At 49.9% G+C, this 22,031-nt stretch overlaps 1 protein-coding gene across 3 annotated transcripts in view; it reads right to left on the bottom strand.

The window, feature by feature from the left end:
• TSHZ2 (teashirt zinc finger homeobox 2) overlaps positions 1-22,031 on the bottom strand; it is an 863,437-nt gene that overhangs the window by 6,547 nt on the left and 834,859 nt on the right. The window contains exon 1 of one of the 3 annotated variants that reach the window (XM_075845413.1): positions 12,007-12,181. The exons of the other annotated variants lie outside the window; for them this stretch is intronic. Coding sequence (XP_075701528.1) covers positions 12,007-12,070 — 64 coding nt within the window. The 5' untranslated portion in view covers positions 12,071-12,181. Of the gene's footprint in view, positions 1-12,006; positions 12,182-22,031 lie in introns of those variants that run through there. 3 annotated transcript variants of the gene reach the window in all.

The raw sequence follows: 22,031 nt of genomic DNA, 5'->3' as shown, positions 1-22,031 counted from the left end.
TTGGGCTGGCGGTGGAGGAGAATGCGTCTTGCGGCCTTTGAAGTCCTGCCGTATATTTATTCCACTTCAGCTTTACATCAGACAAATGTTTAGTGGATCACAGAACGCCACAAAAGCAGCAATTTCATCAATATTTCACAACAGCCTTGGGGAGATTGTAGATTGCAATGCTGTAGGGCAGCGAATGGTAGTGAGGGAGAGGAGAAATACCCTGGACTGTGAAGTGAGGAGGGGAAGCGGATAAATCCCCAACCAGCCGGCCCCCTGTCCCTTATGGATAATTAAATGACCGGAGGTTTCTGATTCTTTGCTTACGCCGGTGTAGCGATGACGTGTTGTCTTGACGTGTGACCGCCAACCTCTGGCTGCAGAGGTGATGTCATCACATACCAGCTGAGGTCAGCGATTGGCTTCCGCAGTCACATGCTGGGACGACACAATGGCGCACATTTACGAGGACTAGTCTAAGTAAAGGAGAGAGACAATGGAGCCAATTTGGGTGTAAATCTACACCTGCTCACAGCGCAAATCACCCCAACTATCTTTCCTTAATGTGGAATAAACGACATCAAATCTGGCGAGTGATGAGTAGTTGCAAATTTTACAGCAAATTTGTTGCAATAGTTCAACTCTTTTGGCGCAGTTCACACCACAATCAATGTGGGTCAATATTGCTGCAATGGACCAGAGAACCATCTGCGGAGGGGATTCAAAACAGGAGATTTATCACAACTGGTGCAAAGAAACGTGGAGCTGTTGCCCATAGGACCAATCAGATTCCAGCTCTCATTTTAAGAAGCCTTTTTCAATGAAAGCAGCGACAGGATTGGTCACTACGGACAACCCCATCGCTTTTCCTTTGCATCAGTTTGGATAATTCTCCCTGAATTTTGCTGTTGTTTTAGCTCTTATTCAGCTCGAGAGCCCCATTAACGTCTTCCTGCAATACAGGAGCGGGTTTTCCCTGCATTAGATGACTGTGCAGCGTCTGGTATAAAGACTACACTCCCCAGAATGCAAATCACCAGAGCAAGTGCAGACACTGAACAAGCAGGGAGTGCTGGGCCTGAACATATCCGAGCTACTGCTTACCAAACAGCACAGCCCCGATCTGATCCCTACGGAAACCGCGTTTCCACCTGATGTGTGAACGCCGGCCCTATAACCAGACCTTATAATAACTAATTCTGTAGTTCTCTACGTATCGTACCCTATTGACAGTGCATTGTGGGTAGGACCCTAATACGATCAAATCAGAGGAACATTATGTTAAGCCCCCGCAGGGATAGTTTGGGTTGTGACTCTCGGGAGGAGAACAATGTTCGACCTTGGTGTTTTTCTACGCCGTTAGTAGCGGATATGCAGAGTGGAATACGCTACTGTGCCGACATTACCCTTCTACAGGCAACGTGGTTGTAACGTAATGGAGCCGGCAGCGCCCAAAGACACGGATCCTCCATCTGTCAGACATCGTGACTGTGGTTATATCCACTACTGGGAGCTCTGGGCCCAATGCAAAGTATATAACACCCCCTCCCCTACCACGTACAGTACTGTGCCCTCTTATGAGACAAAGACCCGTTGGGTCCCCTTAGGGTCCGGCTATAACCTCTGCTCCCCATAGTTACTCCGCTGTCCTGATTACTGATGCATTCTGAAGGTTGTTTTTTTACCGCGACTCGCCCGCCACCTGTACCCTCACCCTAACTTTCCCGTGGATCTGGTAAAGGCTCGGGCGGCAGCAGTTTGTGGGTACGCGCTTGACATGTATAAATGTAATGACTCCTCAGGGCTCTTCGTCTATGTAGATAATGAGTTCTCGCCGTCTCAGAAGATTATATATATATACACACACACACACACACACACACACACACACACACACACACTTCTTATTCCTGGAGCAACAGACAAGTTTGTCATTTAATGACGAATCCATCAAACCTGGATGAGCGCAGGGCAGTCATTTCACATTTTTTATTGCCTCTAAATCCCTACAATGAAAGGTAATATGTTTTAATTGACCTATAAAAACATTGAGAATCCCCAGCGTTATCCGAGATCCCTCATGTGATTAATGAGCTGTCCGAGGGGATGGAGGGGGAGGGGGGTCTAACACCATGACAGTCATGGGTCACAGCGCGGGGGGGGGGGGGCAGCGCTCACGTGGGTGATCACATTAGCCGGCCGGTGACCGAGGCCTAGTAATTTTTGAGATGTATTTTGACTCGTGATGATTCACAATTTTTTTTAGCCTTTGGCTAGTAGCCAATCGGGTGATAGGAATATTCACAGCAGCACTGAGTATTTCAGGAGACTAGGTAGGAGGTCACAGACACAGAGTTACAAAGTGGAGGGAAGTCAGAGAATTGTAGGAGAAATGTGCAGTGAAGAATGGAGACAAGTACAAGGTCACACCAGCCGTCTCAGGGTTAATTATCTGCGCTGCCGTAGGACTTTTTTATTTGGTGGGGGGGGGGGGGGTGGCGGATTCTGAATCTGACTGATCCTCACAACATGTACAGTATGCTGAATGCATACATTTATAATTATTAGTAGGCGTTTATCTGGAGTATTCATCGCACTCTACAAGACTGAATGCAATGATAGAGAACAGCAGTACAGAGTATTTCAGCCTGTTGTTGAAGAGACCGGCATAGTACTTATCCTTTATTGTCCCTTTTTTTTTTTGCAATCCATTATTATGGTGGTCATCACTGTTCACACTCCCGTACTCCAATACCATCCGGATAGGTGGACTGGCTTCTAGGAAGACCCCCACTGTGGACAGGGGTAAAATGACAGCCCTGTGCCGAAATCTAGACTGCACACAAAGCGACCCGACCTGTGTTCATCAGCCTAGTATACAGGAGTGCATCATCCAAGAAGTGAGGTGGTACTCCACCCTGCCTGCAGGGGGCACCATTATGCCCAGCAATCAGTAATAGAGCTCTCATAATGACGGCACTACTATGGAGGCCCCCCCAACTATGGGCACTACTGTAGAGGCCCCCCACCTATGGGCACTACTGTGGAGGCCCCCCAACTATGGGCACTACTGTAGAGGCCCCCCAACTATGGGCACTAATGTAGAGGCCCCCAACTATAGTCACTACTATGGAGGCCCCCCAACTATGGGCACTAATGTAGAGGCCCCCCAACTATGGGCACTAATGTAGAGGCCCCCCAACTATGGGCACTACTGTAGAGGCCCCCAACTATGGGCACTACTGTAGAGGCCCCCCAACTATGGGCACTACTGTAGATGCCCCCCCAACTATGGGCACTACTGTAGATGCCCCCCAACTATGGGCACTACTGTAGAGGCCCCCCAACTATGGGCACTAATGTAGAGGCCCCCAACTATGGGCACTACTGTAGAGGCCCCCCAACTATGGGCACTACTGTAGAGGCCCCCCAACTATGGGCACTACTGTAGAGGCCCCCAAACTATGGGCACTACTGTAGAGGCCCCCCAACTATGGGCACTACTGTAGAGGCCCCCCAACTATGGGCACTACTGTAGAGGCCCCCCAACTATGGGCACTACTGTAGAGGCCCCCCAACTATGGTCACTACTGTGGAGGCCCCCCAACTATGGTCACTACTGTGGAGGCCCCCCAACTATGGTCACTACTGTGGAGGCCCCCCAACTATCGTCACTACTGTGGAGGCCCCCCAACTATGGTCACTACTGTGGAGGCCCCCCAACTATGGCCACTACTGTGAGGTATGAGTATTGTCAGCATTGAGTTGTATGTCCGGGAGAGAGATCAGAGCATTGGGTTTTCTGTACAAAAATACTTGAAACCAAATCTATAGTTGGTCGCAGATGTAAAGATTTACGCCACATCATCCCTTACCAATAGTTGAATCCATAATGGCATTAAGCCACGCCCCCAAATGACAAGACCAACCCCTTTATAAACACATTAGGTTAACCCCTTTACGGTTTGTGGGTCACCGAATTGTTGGCAACTCTAAAATAAATCCCACAAAATGGGAAAGTTCGTATTTTGGAAGCCAGAGGAGTCTTTGAAATTTCTCTTATGCATTTTTTTGGCTGCACGTAGTCGCAATGATCACATGGTTTACGACTAACGAAATACAAGGCGCCTAAATGAGGATGATGATGAAGGGTTAAGCCGACTTTGTAGATTTCCATTGGTGGGAGCTGAATGCTTCTAGTTCCATAAACATAAAGATGATTCTTCAAATTGGGGGGACGGGGATGGGGGAATCACATTTTCTGCAGCACAGAGGCTAGAAGCAATGTATATATATATGTTGTACTGTATATGATATAGGAGAGGTCAGCTGACGGTAGAACAGATGGCGGCGGGTGTCCGGCGTGGGTGTTGCGAGCAGTTCACTATTCCACTAGTGGGGCACTTAGAGAACGTGGAGATGAATTTGTCTTATCTGGAATAGAGGAGCGGGATCTGAGTCACATGCAGGTATGGAGTACGTTGTCATCTCGGAGAAGCGGTGACAAATGACACTAATGATTAATGAGCGGCGCTCCCTCATCAGTCTTTTGTTCTGCGATCATGTAGCAGAATCAGCCGCTAGAAAAAGTCTTGCTTCCTCCCAGGAATGAATTGTTATTTTCTGCCACCGCGTAAAAAATGGGCCCGGTGCGCTGCCCGCATTGTGTGTCTTAGCCTGAATTATTGACTGTCAGGACGAAGTCTACAATTACAATGCGCACGTGGCCGTATCTTCCAGGGAGATGATCCGACCTTTCCTATCTCTGCCCAGAACACAGGGGATGGAGCGATGTAGAACAAAGTTTTCATGACAGTCATGACGGCAGCGGGTCGGGAGAGCTACGTGCCCATTACACCCCTGTAAATGGCAGCACCTAAAAGAGAGCCGGGGCAGTAGAAAATACCAGGTTGCCCGCTCTGGTGTGATTTTTTTCAAAGTTAAATCCGAAATATATAATAACAAGAAGGGAAATGACGGCCGACGAGGGATATTCCCATATCGGACTAGACCAGGAACGGTGAAGCTGGCCCGAGACCTAAAGATCGCCCGAGACCTAAAGATCCCCCGATCCCGCAACGAGACAGCCAATAATTTTTACTCTCGGGAAGCTCGTCGTGATACGGACACACAAGATATTTGAAATCTGAACGATTTTCCACGGTTCGTCCTCAGATGATAGTGAAGAAAACTCAGCGATGATAGACCGGACCACCGATGGCCGAGAAAAATGTTCTTACGACTCCAACGAGGGCTAATGGTCCGATTACCCAACCTGGGCCGTGTAAACGAGCGCCGCTAAACGAGAAAGCTCATTGATTGGCGCTCGTTTGCTCCGTTCACAAGGAGCTATGTATGGGGACAAGCGCTCATTACTACGACCGCTCGCTCCCGATACATTTCTATCATGTCGGCAGCGCATCGTTGTCTACACAGGGAGATGTGACGCCGGCAAAGTTAATATTTCCTCCTGCCTAAACCATAAATCAGCCAATTTGCCCTATAATTGGCCGTGTAAAAGGACCTGAGGACCAGATCGCCTTCGGCTGGTAGGATTGTTAATGGGGTTTTCCCACCAATATTGTATTGATTAGATAAACCACCAGTTTCTAATTGGTTGGGGTCTGGCTAATGTGAACACCCACCATCCCAAGAATAAAGGGGCCACCATGAACGGGACTGTTTTGCCCGATTAGGAGTGGAATTGAATAAGGAATAAACTGAAGGGACTTGTGTTTTATCCAATGGGAAAAAAACAATTTAACCATGGTTTACCTACATTAGAATATTTATGGAAATTAATAATTTGGTAGGTTGCGATTGACAACACCACAAAGAGTCAGTAGAAATTGGAGACCTGAAGAAGGGTCTAGTTCAGATTCAAAACGCGTTGCGCTCATTAAGATCTGTATCGCAGGTGGTCTTAACTCTAGATCCATGTCCACTGACTTCACTATACCCTACGATCCCATTTCCTTTCCAGAAGTTTCCTCTTGCAGCGTCAGTTTAGAAAATCGTATACCGGTCTCGAATGTGCACAAAGTCAGGACGATGTTTTTGGAACATCTGGGGAAATTTTTGTAATTTTTTGTCAATTTGATTGCTCTCCTCTAATTGGCATCAGGATTGGTACTGAAGATGCTGCCAGAGAACGCTGGGAGTTGTAGTTTTAAAACGGATGGAGAGACGTAGGTGGGAGACGACTGGTCTAGACTAACTTCACGTTGTGGCTTATGAAGGCAACCGCAATTTTTGGTTATGTAATTTTTGCACATTTTTAGCTTTAACAGCTGAGAAACAATGACTGGGGGCGCAGTCTGTAGTCCTTGTTCCCTCCACGTTTGGAAGGCTAAAGCTTTACTACCTCTCTCTACTAAATTCTCAATTTTGCCCCCTTTCCAAAAACAACATGAACTGTAAAATCACCCTGGAAAAAGATCCCTTATCCAGGACAGAGAATAGGGACTGCAGTCCCTACAGGGGGTAAGCGGCCCTTTAATCGCTCCTTTCAGCAGTAATTTGCAGGCTGCCCTCTCAGAGATAAAGGGGTTAATCACTGCCAGCGAGTAGATGAGAAGTGACAAAAAGTTCCCCCCATGGCGTCTTGTTCTTCACTTTATAAACGTCTTTGATGGGAATAATTCCTTTACAATAAACCCGGCACCGTCACCTCATTTGTGAAGCGGTATACATGGCGGCCGGTCAGCTGTTAAACGCACGCCAGCGCTCCGCATGATGATGGGAATTGGGAATTATTCTCCAGGCACATTTAAAATGATATCGTCCTGGGTTAGTGCGGTAGTTCACGACTCTCCGAGGATCAGATCAATCTCACTAAACCGTGGGTAGATCAGGGCCGGTAGATAGGAGATGAGGGGGGCACTTACATATGACCCTCGCTGCGGAGCTCCTCCTATTCCATCAGTGAGCCCAGAACTAACAACCACAGATCTGGCTGCTGCCGTATGAGTAAGGGGGAGAAGAAGCCGCGGCAATTCCAAGACTGAGGCGAACTAGGTGCTTGATTCACAGCTTCTAATTTTAACTTACGAATGTGTCTAAGGAGTCAGTAAATTTACTAACAACTAGAAAACATTACATGTGTAACAAAAATGAAAGTAGGGAAATCATGAAGGTGGGATTCTATACTTCATGTCCTACAAGGAGGCCTTGTCCATAAAGGATCAGACTACACAGGGGTTGTTTGTTGTCTGTTACCATGGAGACACATAGGTCTGTATAAATGGTAGGAGATTTTGTTACATTTTGCAAGAAAACCTAAAATATCATTGTCTGACCCCAAGTGTCATTATCCTGTACCCCAAGTGTCAGTGTCATTATCCTGTACCCCAAGTGTCAGTGTATCATTATCCTGTACCCCAAGTGTCAGTGTCATTATCCTGTACCCAGAGTGTCATTGTCATTATCCTGTACCCCAAGTGTCAGTGTCATTATCCTGTACCCCAAGTGTGTGTCATTATCCTGTACCCCAAGTGTCAGTGTTATTATCCTGTACCTCAAGTGTCAGTGTCATTATCCTGTACCCCAAGTGTCAGTGTGTCATTATGCTGTGCCCCAAGTGTCAGTGTATCATGGTCTTATACCTCGAGTGTCATTATCCTGTACCCCAAGCGTTAGTGTGTCATAGTCTTGTACCCCGACTTGTGTGTTGTAGATTTACACCATCTGGCAGGGACCCCCCAGAAGTGAGTGTAGGGGGTGTGGGCAGCTCACTTGACTCTTCGCCTCTTATGGATAAATTTCCGTCTTGCAGAGAACTGTAAATACAATCCACACATGTAGTTTACGTCTCATCCTGCGCGGTTATTAATGCTCGTCAGGACTATTTATCCCGCCACTGCTGGCAGCACCGTATTTGCCGTCTAAATTTCCATCATAAATAAGTCAGTAATGCAGCGATTTAGTAAACCTTCTGCAGTGATTGGAAATCCAGCTCCAGTAAACAATCTACAGGACCGGCACTTTGCAGCTCGAGGTATACGGGAATGTTTAATGTCACTGACACGGAGCCGGGATCTTCCTGGCGCCACTATTTATAGCCGGGAGCGTGTTCTTCTGCAGAACATCTCAACATTAACGAAAACCATCAATACATTGTGTGAAATGAAATATTCCCTTCCATGTTCTGCAGGGGTCGCTGTCTACGGAGGATGAGTTAGTGACTAAGACGTATCCAGACACGGAGAGGAATATTAGATGCAAAGAAGAAGCCGAAAATGTCACCAATCTTATGAACATGGGGACGTTTTCCCCCCACAGGAGATGTTGGGCAACAAAGGACTGAACGGAGGGGATTTTAACCCATTTGATCCTTTGTTTCTCTTGGTGATAAGGAACGCCAGATGTATCTAGTAGCTGCTTATCTCCATCCCGAAAAAGAATACACATTAAGTTAGGCCAAACGTCCATATTCACGTTATGTACCCACAACCCTAACGCTCAGCAGGTATCGTGTGTGTAATGCCGGCTCTGCAGCTTCAAAGAGTAACCACGTACGGGCTCGTCCAGTCGTATATAAACAAAGCTTAATATTTAAAAAAAGGCAACTTTCCTAAATGTTTTGCAATTTAATTCCTCATTTACAAGATATCTGCTTGCTGTCAGTGAACGGGACTCTAAAAATCCCTCCTGACCTGATACTTATCACAGCTGAGAGTTTGTTACAGGAATGTATCGACTGGATAGACCAGGAGCTCAAAACTCCCTCCTGTCCTGATAGTTTGTTACAATGTACCAGTGCAGGGAATATGTATCCGTTTGGAGTGCGGGCTGTTTAGTTCACAGGGGATCGTCTAGACTCCACACAATTGTAGCAAACACTTGATGCAAAGATGGAAGTAGTATTAGGTTTGTACGGGTTTTTAGCCTCTGGGTGCAAACAAGTGTTTCAATTCACTAACAGCAAGCAGACATCTTGAAAACCACAGGGAATTGAAACAAAGTCTATTAGAAAATGTAAGGGCTTTTTATTATACAAGGATTACACCCTCCTGCATTGGGGGGTGCTATATGAGGGTTACATGGCTGATGTGACACAAAGCAAATATCCCGTAACGAGGAAAACCGCCATAAATCCCAAACCGCACAATGTCCCGGAGAATCCGCGAGCGCGACGACTCTGCATCACAATCATTTCTTCCTGAAGTGCAGAAAAGTTGAGTCTAAACATAAGGAGCTTTTAATCTTTTCATTTGCAGAGTGGCGCTGAAGCTTTTAAAATTCCGACTTGAAAATAGCTCGTGGTAAACGCAGCGCAGATTATAGCTTAGCCTGCCGCCGACGCGGGAACAGCGAGCGCCGCGCACAACCAATGACTCTCCTCGCTCTTCAATACCAACAAAACAAAGTGTTATCGAGAAAGCAAAACAAAAAAATGAGCTGTACTCCGGGAACGATACGCCTCGCCACCATTATTCACAATTACCGCTGTACGTACCGCGCAATTCAGTTCTAATCCGCCTCCATTCTGCATTACGGCGAATCTTCTCTAATTAAAACGTAGAAGTAGTGTTTATGTTCACTTTACTTTTCTAAACATTTATTTGCAATTTATTCTGCTCAGAAAAGAAGCCTTTTATTCTTAAGAATTTGTTACAGATCATCTGCGCTTAAATACGTGAATGCAGCAAGCGTTCGGGGGCAGGCGGTTGTATTATAAGCCACTGAATGCTACTCCTGTCGCCCTGAAGTTGGCGTTCATGATGGATTCTGTACAGAATTCTAAAAACTTCCTTCCAGAAACAGCGCCACACGTGTTCCCAGGTTGTGAGCGGTATTGCAGCTTATCGTTAATTCTCTTCAATAAAGCTAAACTGCAAAATCACAAACCATGGACAGCCGGAACGCTTTTTGTTTTTTTAAGAAATCCGCCATGTTTATCTCATCCTGTTCAAACCCTTTAAATTCAAGCTTTCGGTATGTGGGGGAGGGGAAGTGACAACCTGTATGAACACATATCTGGCTTTTACCGGAGGTTGTCATCGTTAAATTGTATTCGCGTGAAGGCTGACCTTTGCTATGTGCAATCGGGGTGGCGGAGGCACACAAGGCGCCAACCTCATTGACTTGCTGGGGGACACAGAGGGAGATAGGTGTGTGTATTACTTTGGTCTGGTCTTGGTGCAATGTGGGCGTCCGACAAGGTGGCAAAAAGGAACCAAAGAATACCTTTGCACAGGGTCATGCAGGCTGGTTGTGATCCGCATCCCTTCCAGTGCCACAATGCCAACCCTATGACTACTCGGGGTTCCCATCTCTTGCCCACTTCATGTTGAACCCTCCGATGTTTGTTGGAGTTGAGCAGCGATGATCGGAGAATCTTCTAATGGAACTTGCTGCTCGCCATTTAATTAAAGAGATGAAGAATAAAATATCAACACATTATCCGAGAGGAACCTCGTGGACCAAAGAGGAAGACCGCGTGGGCCAAAGAGGAAGACCGCGTGGGCCAGAGAGGAAGACCGCGTGGGCCAGAGAGGAAGACCGCGTGGACCAAAGAGGAAGACAGCGTGGACCAAAGAGGAAGACAACGTGGACAAGAGAGGAAGACAGCGTGGACCAGAGAGGAAGACAGCGTGGACCAAAGAGGAAGACAGCGTGGACCAAAGAGGAAGACAGCGTGGACCAGAGAGGAAGACAGCGTGGACCAGAGAGGAAGACAGCGTGGACCAGAGAGGAAGACAGCGTGGACCAGAGAGGAAGACAGCGTGGACCAGAGAGGAAGACAGCGTGGACCAGAGAGGAAGACAGCGTGGACCAGAGAGGAAGACAGCGTGGACCAGAGAGGAAGACAGCGTGGACCAGAGAGGAAGACAGCGTGGACCAGAGAGGAAGACAGCGTGGACCAGAGAGGAAGACAGCGTGGACCAGAGAGGAAGACAGCGTGGACCAGAGAGGAAGACAGCGTGGACCAGAGAGGAAGACAGCGTGGACCAGAGAGGAAGACAGCGTGGACCAGAGAGGAAGACAGCGTGGACCAGAGAGGAAGACAGCGTGGACCAGAGAGGAAGACAGCGTGGACCAGAGAGGAAGACAGCGTGGACCAGAGAGGAAGACAGCGTGGACCAGAGAGGAAGACAGCGTGGACCAGAGAGGAAGACAGCGTGGACCAGAGAGGAAGACAGCGTGGACCAGAGAGGAAGACAGCGTGGACCAGAGAGGAAGACAGCGTGGACCAGAGAGGAAGACAGCGTGGACCAAAGAGGAAGACAGCGTGGACCAAAGAGGAAGACAGCGTGGACCAAAGAGGAAGACAGCGTGGACCAAAGAGGAAGACAGCGTGGACCAAAGAGGAAGACAGCGTGGACCAAAGAGGAAGACAGCGTAAACCAAAGAGGAAGACAACGTGGACCAAAGAGGAAGACAACGTGGACCAAAGAGGCAGACAGGATGGACCAAAGAGGAAGACAACATGGACCAAACGTGAAGACTCCCTATAGATGACCCGGAAAGAGCACGTGTCCCCAGAGGATCAGAAGACATCTTGACCGGAGATGAAGACCAGATTGTTAGATTCTATACAGATCCACATGATGTTATCACATACGGCAGGACGCCGAGGTGATGTCCACTAGGTGGAGCTTAGCTCCGTCATCTCTTTTGGCATGAGCCTCCTTACCACCATAGTAGGTCCTTCCTTCCAGGGCATTAGTAGGTTCCTGTCCAATGTCTTGTTTGCATCTTTCAGGCTGCGCTTTGTATAGATTTTCTATATTGGCTGCAGAGATAGCTGTAGGTCACCGCTGAAGAATGGGTTAACGGTGGTGACTGACAACCCTTCTGTATGATTTACAACCTGCAGCCCCATCGTGAAACGACTGCTTGATGGATGATCCCAAAAGTCTGCAACTACCCATAAATCATGTCTTTGAATCATTGACATAGATAGAGGAGGTGCGGGCTCGGAGCCGGCATTGACATCCATTTTCCCAATAATGTTCATTGACAACTTACAATACAGAACCTTAATTAAAAAATTGAGATCTGGAAGGTTTTCACCTTGTCTTCTATCTGTAGCCCGGGGACCCCGCCGTGTCATTAACCCTTTCTGCTGTGGCTTCATCTTCTGGCCCCGGCCCCTTCTCTGCACTTTTTAATTTGTGCTTCATTTTTCCTGTTCTTATCTCCGCTCTGATTTATCTTCCAGCTGTGACTCTTCCTTATTAAAGGGCCGGTGTCATCTTACATCCCTACATCCTGGTACAAAGAAAAGTTCTGACAATTTTCAATAGACTTGGTCTGAAAATATTCAGATTTACAGCATAAAATAGCCTTCCTGACTGAATACTTTTCACCGCTGAGGGTTCGTTACAATGTATCCAGCCTGGGCTCCAGATTGATCTTTTCTCTTCACCGATACATTGTCGCAAACGGTCAGGACAGAAGAGAGATTTGCGCTGCGGATGTATTTAGCTTACGGAAGATTCTCCAGACTACATACAATTGTAACAAACCCTCAGCTGTAAGAAGTATTACATCTGTACAGGTTTTCAGCCTCCAATATATTACATTAAATGACAGCAAGCAGAGATCTAAAAAAAAAAGTGAGGAATTGAAACCAGAATTAAAAGTTTTATTTACACCAAGCTGGAAAACCCCTAAGTGATATTGTCGCCAACTTTACCTACATACAGATGGGGAGCGGGCGATGCCACCGGGACCTTATTATTAGGTTCTGAAGGTATTTACATGATTGTTCCATCACCGTCCCCACGTCCTGGTCCTGCAGGACTGACCACCGTAGGTCACAATCCCCCGTATTCCCTCCCAGTCCCGGCTGTTGTATGTGCCCGGCTGGCACTATTGACCGCAGCAGGGAGGCCGCCCGCAGGTCGCCAAACCCGAGCTTCCCTTTAGTAGATCCACATCCGGTTCCTACTTCTGCCGCATCCAGAACTGGTTTAATGAATGAAATATCCGCTACACGTTCAACAATAATTGAATTGACAGATTGAGCTCCTCACCGAGCGCCGGCGCTGCTACCTGAATAGAGTTGGCAGAGCACTCCTGTATTTTCACCCAGTTGTTGGCACATATGTACCAGTAAAGATAGCGCTCTTGTAGGCATCTGTGTGCCAGGCTCATCAAAACCGTGTCCGTCAGACTGAAAGATGAAAGACACGGGGGGGGGGGGGGGGGGGAGTTCTCTCTCGCTCAGTGACTTGGACGGTACTGAGTTTCCTTGCGGAGATCCAGCTGGTAGGAAGTGTTTAGAGCAATGCTCCTTGGGAAAATTATGCAAAAAAGCTCCAGAAGAAAGAAAACTGTCCCTATAGTGCCCCCTATTGGTGACTACCCTGTAAGTCCTTGTCCAAGGACAGCACCATTGTCATCAACCAAGATGGACACTCGGGCTGTAGATGTGATCGGCATACAGGTGACTTTATCTGCGGCACTGATCAGGTGGGTCTATTGTGGTGGTCTGCAACCCGTGTATCTCCAGAAACTACAACTACCAGCATGCCCCGACATCCACAGGGCGCAGACCACTGATCTATTGGATCGTGAGCACAGACGGGAGCTTTCTGTGCATTAAACACAAGTGACTCATCGTTTTGGGGCTTGGCAAAAAGGATTTTGGTGTTTTCTAGGGGATATAGCTTAAACGTGGACCTCCTGCCACGAAGGATAACTCGGCTGTGCTCCAGACTTCTCCTGCCTGCAGTTTCTGGGACAGGAAGTAGCTATCTGACCGTTACCAGTATCCACCAGTAGTCACCCGGTCAGATAGGAGGAGAGGGGCCCAGAACAAAAAATGGCAATGCTGCCACCTCCTCGTGTTGGTTCATACAACCACACACCCCGCTGCCCATACAGGAGGCCCAGAACCCTTTACCGATCACGTTAGAGAGAAGGTGTCATGGCTTCTGGCTGCTTTCCTCCATATTAATCTCTTACTATGGATCACACCACCCATCAGGAGCCCCCTGTTCTGCTTTATCTAGAAGGCATGAGGATGACGTAGGGCTGGGCAATTATGACCTAAATCAAAATCGCAATTAATTGAACATGTAACCTAGATTACCATTATTGATCGATTATTTAGGCCACACCCCCTTTGCATGCCACACCCCTATTTTCAGGATACACCATTGGATTAATATTTATCCCCTGAGCCTGCTGTATGCTACTGTATATAACATACCCCCTGACACTTCCCACACAGTATAATGCCCCACAGCTGCCCCCAGACACATTATAATGCCCCTATAACTGCCTCCACACAGTATAATTCCCCTATAGTTGCCCCCACAGTATAATGCCCCCCCATAGCTGCCCTCCACACAGTATAATGCCCCCATAACGGCCCTCCCCACAGTAGAATTCCCCCATAGCTGCCTCTACTGAACTGACTTCCAAGCAGTATACTGCCGCATAGCTGCACCCTACACAGTATAAAGTCCCCCATAGCTGCCCCCTCGCTGTATAATGCCCCCAATAGTGCATGATAAAAATAATAATATACATACTCTCCTAACTCCGGACCTCACGGTCTCCTGCTTTACCATTGGATTCATCTGTATCTGCGTCCTGAAGATGCAGATACAGTTTAAACCGGAAGTAAATAATTGACAAAACCGAAATTCGCAAGATGACGTCGATTAATTGCGCTGAATTTCGGTTTTGATTATTTTTCGATTAATTGCCCAGCCCCAGGATGACGTATATAAAGGTTTATGTCTGTGTAATAATTACATATGGACGGTAGTAATAGTTACGTGGTAGTGAGACCGGGCAGAGCTGCCCATGCCCCGGACCTGGGGTACATAATGTAGGAGAGCCAACATGACGGAGGTGTGAACGCTCCCATTATATATGAATTTACGTCTTCTAGTTGCCATGACGACTGATTAGGAAAGCTGCCGACATTAATGTTACAATCAAATGACTAATTTCTAATATTAAAAGTAACGGAAAACGGCGAATTAACAGAAAACCGGCATTATCTCCGCGGCCGTACGTCTGACCGTGCCCCGTGCCACCCCATCAGACCAAATCAGGTGCGTGACTCTTCCGTGTAACCCGCTGCTCGTGGACGGGTCACCCGGTTTCATCAGTTCTTATGACCACGAACACTCATATTACAGCACGCAGCATTAATATTTACCATCAAAACAACAAACACCTCATTATTAGGGTCCGTTGGGCGCTGGGGGTATTCGTGTGACTGATCCGGAAATGCATCTTGGCTTCCGTGTGAATAGCGGCTTAACAAAATACAATAAGACGTTCTGCAACTCTTAACATTTCTTCACCATTTTCAATATGTCTGCTTGCTTTGAGTGAATGGAAACTTTCATAATCTACATTTAGAGGCTGAAAATCTGCCCTGATTTTGTCCAACTCCTGCAGGTGCATGATTCGTTACAAAAGAGCTCTCTTATACACTGTAACGAACACATCACCTGTGTCCGATTTTCAGCCTTTATTTGTAAACAATATGCTTCCATTCACTGACCGCAATCAGATTTTGCAAATTGTCAGGAATTGAAAAGGTCTAGGAGAAAGTTGCAGAAAAGCAATTTAGGCTCCGTTCACATTACATATTCCAGTGGCACACGTCACCCATTGGCCTAGTATGTTAAAATAAAGTATACCGCGCAGTAGGCTTTTTTTGCGGTGGCCCAACGTATAGAAAAGTGCAGTCAACTGCGCTCTGATACTCAGTATAGAAATGTAAAGAAGGAATGCCGACACATACCCCCCCCGACAGAGGCCAAAAGGACACTCATCTGACCTCCGTTGGGTGAATGGGGGTCTATGGCTATATACGTAGTATGCGCCCGCAGCGCTCGCCGAACATGTAGTGTACCGCAGGTTTTGATGGGCACTGCGGGCAGATTTTTTTTTGTAAGGGCCTGTTCACATCAGCGTTCGGTTCAGTTTTTGGGTTCCGTCAGACCTTTCCGTCATTGGTACCTATCAACGGAAAGGCAAACGGAAACCATAGCTTTCCGTTAGCATTACCATTCATTTCATTGGTAATGGTTCCGTTGCTAATTGTTTCCGTTTGTCTCCATTCCATAAGATTTCCGTTTTCTTGCCGAAAACCATAGCGCAGTCGACTAAATCGATTTCATGCAAAAAACGGAAACCTTACGGAACGGAGACAAACGGAAACCATTAGCAACAGAAGTATAAAATCTGCAACTTTCTTGCTGCTCGGTAAATTTGGCAAGCGACGAGAAAAGGGACCCGTTTATTGTTTGCGCAAATCTACATCAGGCAGCTTAAAATGTGACAAATGTATTAAGAGGTGTGGACCTTTTAATAAATTTGGCGCACATCACTCCAACTCTCTCCTTTACTTCGCACTGGTGTAAAAAAATAAAATAAACGCCAGTCCTAGTAAATATGGGGCAGCGCGTTTCTCCCCCGGCGAGGAGATTGTGCGGCTCAGCCTCTCAGACGTTGTATTGTGAGGAGAAGTGACACCGCTATTCGTTCTGACAGGCTGAATGCGAGCGGAGATTAAGTGGCAGCGTTCAACATACTAATACTTACAAGAAGCAGGGAGCAGCCAAAGCCATTATGTACACGCCGCATCCTAAACCGAGCCCTATCCACCTGGGAGAGCGCGCAAAAGCGGATGTAGACGTGACCCGCGGGTCATCATTCCCCATCTCATCACATTACAAATCGCTATTGAGTAGATATTCCTGCCACACAAGAGGCGTCCGGCGCTCATCGTATTTACGTATCGGATCTATAAACGTAGAACAATATATTCCGTATAATCCAGGACCATGATGCTTTGCAGTACAGCTCTTTAGTAATTCTTGTTCGCACCATACACCTCCGATATCGTTCATGCCCCCTAAAGTCAAGACATCAATGAATTTAATTGGCGCCATGTAATGCATAGTTTGTGGTCAAAACAAGCACTGGCGATATCCGCAGAATGGGTGGGATCCCAGCAGCAAGCCACTCCCCCTACACCACACAAAGGGGCGGTTCAAACTAAACTTTAATACGTGGACAATGCCAGGCGCTAGTGATAGGACAGAAGAAGTAAGAAGGAGACCTCATACATCGGCACAGTCTGGTGGGGGTCTTGAAATCTGCTGCCACCTGAGACTACGGTTGTCGTTGCAATCTAACAGCGAGCCTTAAACCAGGACATACACGAGAGAAAAGTTGGCCGAAGTTGCCGATATGTCTGATGATGTCATGTGTATGGGGGCTAGAGGACAATCCTACACAGGGCAGACATGGGGTGCGTTGGAGAGGCATCAGGCGTATTGGATTCCAACAAGCTCGATCCATTTTTCCTGAAGGAGGTAAGCCGCTGCCAGAGGGGTCTGGAGGGAGGGAGGGAGGAGGACAGAGGGGTCTGGAGGGAGGGAGGAAGACAGAGGGGTCTGGAGGGAGGGAGGGAGGAAGACAGAGGGGTCTGGAGAGAGGGAGGAGGACAGAGGGGTCTGGAAGAGGGAGGACAGAGGGGTCTGGAGGGAGGGAGGACAGAGGGGTCTGGAGGGTGGGAGGAGGACAGAGGGGTCTGGAGGGTGGGAGGAGGACAGAGGTGTCTGGAGGGAGGGAGGAGGACAGAGGGGTCTGGAGGGAGGGAGGAGGACAGAGGGGTCTGGAGGGAGGGAGGAGGACAGAGGGGTCTGGAGGGAGGGAGGAGGACAGAGGGGTCTGGAGGGAGGGAGGAGGACAGAGGGGTCTGGAGGGAGGGAGGAGGACAGAGGGGTCTGGAGGGAGGGAGGAGGACAGAGGGGTCTGGAGGGAGGGAGGAGGACAGAGGGGTCTGGAAGAGGGAGGAGGACAGAGGGGTCTGGAGGGAGGGAGGAGGACAGAGGGGTCTGGAGGGAGGGAGGAGGACAGAGGGGTCTGGAGGGAGGGAGGAGGACGACAGAGGGGTCTGGAGGGAGGGAGGAGGACGACAGAGGGGTCTGGAGGGAGGGAGGAGGACAGAGGGGTCTGGAGGGAGGGAGGAGGACGACAGAGGGGTCTGGAGGGAGGGAGGAGGACAGAGGGGTCTGGAGGGAGGGAGGAGGACAGAGGGGTCTGGAGGGAGGGAGGAGGACGACAGAGGGGTCTGGAGGGAGGGAGGAGGACGACAGAGGGGTCTGGAGGGAGGGAGGAGGACAGAGGGGTCTGGAGGGAGGGAGGAGGACAGAGGGGTCTGGAGAGAGGGAGGAGGACAGAGGGGTCTGGAGGGAGGGAGGAGGACAGAGGGGTCTGGAGGGAGGGAGGAGGACAGAGGGGTCTGGAGGGAGGGAGGAGGACAGAGGGGTCTGGAGGGAGGGAGGAGGACAGAGGGGTCTGGAGGGAGGGAGGAGGACAGAGGGGTCTGGAAGGAGGGAGGAGGACAGAGGGGTCTGGAAGGAGGGAGGAGGACAGAGGGGTCTGGAGGGAGGGAGGAGGACAGAGGGCTCTGGAAGAGGGAGGAGGACAGAGGGGTCTGGAGGGAGGGAGGAGGACAGAGGGGTCTGGAGGGAGGGAGGAGGACAGAGGGGTCTGGAGGGAGGGAGGAGGACAGAGGGGTCTGGAGGGAGGGAGGAGGACAGAGGGGTCTGGAGGAAGGGAGGAGGACGACAGAGGGGTCTGGAGGGAGGGAGGAGGACAGAGGGGTCTGGAGGGAGGGAGGAGGACGACAGAGGGGTCTGGAGGGAGGGAGGAGGACGACAGAGGGGTCTGGAGGGAGGGAGGAGGACGACAGAGGGGTCTGGAGGGAGGGAGGACAGAGGGGTCTGGAGGGAGGGAGGACAGAGGGGTCTGGAGGGAGGGAGGAGGACAGAGGGGTCTGGAGGGGGGGAGGAGGACAGAGGGGTCTGGAGGGGGGGAGGAGGACAGAGGGGTCTGGAGGGAGGGGGACAGAGGGGTCTGGAGGGGGGAGGGCAGGAGTCTGGAGGGGGGAGGGCAGGAGTCTGGAGGGGGGAGGACTGAGGGGTCTGGAGGGGGGAGGACTGAGGGGTCTGGAAGAGGGAGGACTGAGGGGTCTGGAAGAGGGAGGACAGAGGAATCTGGAAGAGGGAGGGGTCTGGAGGGACAGGGGGGTCTGGAGGGACATGGGGGTCTGGAGGGACAGGGGGGTCTGGAGGGACAGGGGGGTCTGGAGGGACAGGGGGTCTGGAGGGACAGGGGGTCTGGAGGGACAGGGGGTCTGGAGGGACAGGGGGGTCTGGAGGGACAGGGGGGTCTGGAGGGACAGGGGGGTCTGGAGGGACAGGGGGGTCTGGAGGGACAGGGGGGTCTGGAGGGACAGGGGGGTCTGGAGGGACAGGGGGGTCTGAGGGACAGGGGGTCTGGAGGGACAGGGGGATCTGGAGGGACAGGGGGGTCTGGAGGGACAGGGGGGTCTGGAGGGACAGGGGGGTCTGGAGGGACAGGGGGGTCTGGAGGGACAGGGGGGTCTGGAGGGACAGGGGGGGTCTGGAGGGACAGGGGGGGTCTGGAGGGACAGGGGGGGTCTGGAGGGACAGGGGGGGTCTGGAGGGACAGAGGGGTCTGGAGGGACAGGGGGGTCTGGAGGGACAGGGGGGTCTGGAGGGACAAGGGGTCTGGAGGGACAAGGGGTCTGGAGGGACAGGGGGGTCTGGAGGGACAGGGGGGTCTGGAGGGACAGGGGGGTCTGGAGGGACAGGGGGGTCTGGAGGGACAGGGGGTCTGGAGGGACAGGGGGATCTGGAGGGACAGGGGGATCTGGAGGGACAGGGGGGTCTGGAGGGACAGGGGGGTCTGGAGGGACAGGGGGGTCTGGAGGGACAGGGGGGTCTGGAGGGACAGGGGGGTCTGGAGGGACAGGGGGGGTCTGGAGGGACAGGGGGGGTCTGGAGGGACAGGGGGGGTCTGGAGGGACAGGGGGGGTCTGGAGGGACAGGGGGGGTCTGGAGGGACAGAGGGGTCTGGAGGGGAGGACAGACTGGTCTGGCAGCAGCTTATTGCCCTCTCCTAATTGAAATAAACATGCATAGTCTGTGTCGTACATGTATATAGAGCAGACTGCAGGAAAAGCATTTGCCGTCAGCTATATCATGTATTGTATATGGCCTCCTTAGGCTCTGTTCACACTGGAAATGTGGTCCGCTTCAATATTCAGCCTGGGAAACAAAACTGGATCAGTTACCTGTTAAAAAAACGTTTGTACAAAAATGCAACCCATGGCGCCAGTGTGAACAGAGCCTAAGGCTGATCACAGGCAAGTAATGATCTCCACCAAGAACTGGTTCTTTTATCTTCCATGGCCAATTCCACTACCCATCTCCCGTATTGTCACGCATGGCGCCAGCGGCGAGAACCGCACCATGTTACTCGTCGTAGAAGTACGTGCGGTTACTACACATGATCCAGGCCCCTGACAAATGGGGGAGTCTCGTCAATGTGCACCAGGCCCGGAGCTTGACGCCTAATATCCTGCTGGTTACTGAATCCCTGAGCGGCTCATATAAGACCACCCAGCTCGCTGGGAACAACATATGACAGAATGATCCTCCTCACTTCCCCAACTCACTGTTCTGTTATTCTTGGATAAAAGGTAAAGCAAATAGCAGCCAATTGCTCAGTGCAGCGGAAACAAAAGGCCATCAAGTCATTTATCACGGCTCAGACAGCCAGTTTACTCCAACCTCTCCCCTGTTAGTGGAGCTTGAAAGCGATAACACCCAATAATATTCTAAATGACAAATGTAAGCGCTGCCTCCCCGTCCCCCGGGCAATCGATACAAGTAAGAGGCATCTGGAGAATATTGACAGGGACTGGGAGAGAGGGACGTGCCTGCAAATGGCAATATCTGTCTGGCTACCCGCCGGCTATTTATTCTAGGATTGTGTGGGGCCGCATAGAAGAGGGTTATAAAGCTAGAGACTGTATCCTGGGGCCCGGACACTTCATCCCTGGTGGGAGGTCAGAGCAAGAGATATAAAGCCGTCTTCCATCCTTCTGCATTATTATAATATATAATGTCCAGGAGTGGCAGCACATTCTGTATAGTCCAGTAACCTGTAAGATCTCTGCAACCCTGCACCTTGTACATATTCATGGGTGTAACTAGAGCGGCAGCAACCAAAGCAACTACGATGGGGCCCAGAGGGTGAGGGGTCCGCTCAGGTGCAGGAATGTGGTTCCTTTTTGTGGGGAAATAACAAAGTGGTGATTTTTTTGCCATCTACTTTTACTATGTGGGTTCCCTATGATCTACTTTACTCATTCCGCTCTATACACTCTGGTCCCTCCACTATGTGAATCATTCTGCCCTGTACACTCCGGTCCTTCCACTATGTGAATCATTCTGCTCTGTACACTCCGGTCCCTCCACTATGTGAATCATTCCGCCCTGTACACTCCGGTCCCTCCACTATGTGAATCATTCCGCCCTGTACACTCCGGTCCTTCCACTATGTGAATCATTCTGCTCTGTACACTCCGGTCCCTCCACTATGTGAATCATTCTGCCCTGTACACTCCGGTCCCTCCACTATGTGAATCATTCTGCCCTGTACACTCCGGTCCTTCCACTATGTGAATCATTCTGCCCTGTACACTCCGGTCCCTCCACTATGTGAATCATTCTGCTCTGTACACTCCGGTCCCTCCACTATGTGAATCATTCTGCTCTGTACACTCCGGTCCTTCCACTATGTGAATCATTCTGCTCTGTACACTCCGGTCCTTCCACTATGTGATTCATTCCGCCCTGTACACTCCGGTCCCTCCACTATGTGAATCATTCTGCTCTGTACACTCCGGTTCTTCCACTGTGAATCATTCTGCTCTGTACACTCTACTTCTTGCACTCTATGTGAATCATTCTGCTCTGTACACTCCGGTCCTTCCACTATGTGAATCATTCTGCCCTGTACACTCCGGTCCTTCCACTATGTGAATCATTCTGCCCTGTACACTCCGGTCCCTCCACTATGTGAATCATTCTGCCCTGTACACTCCGGTCCCTCCACTATGTGAATCATTCTGCTCTGTACACTCCGGTCCCTCCACTATGTGAATCATTCTGCTCTGTAAACTCCGGTCCTTCCACTATGTGAATCATTCTGCCCTGTACACTCCGGTCCCTCCACTA

Source organism: Rhinoderma darwinii, chromosome 13, assembly GCF_050947455.1.
Source record: "Rhinoderma darwinii isolate aRhiDar2 chromosome 13, aRhiDar2.hap1, whole genome shotgun sequence".
Taxonomy (NCBI): Eukaryota; Metazoa; Chordata; class Amphibia; order Anura; family Rhinodermatidae; genus Rhinoderma; species Rhinoderma darwinii.
Note: the sequence above shows the minus strand (reverse complement) of the source record. Positions and strands in the feature narration are given on the sequence as shown.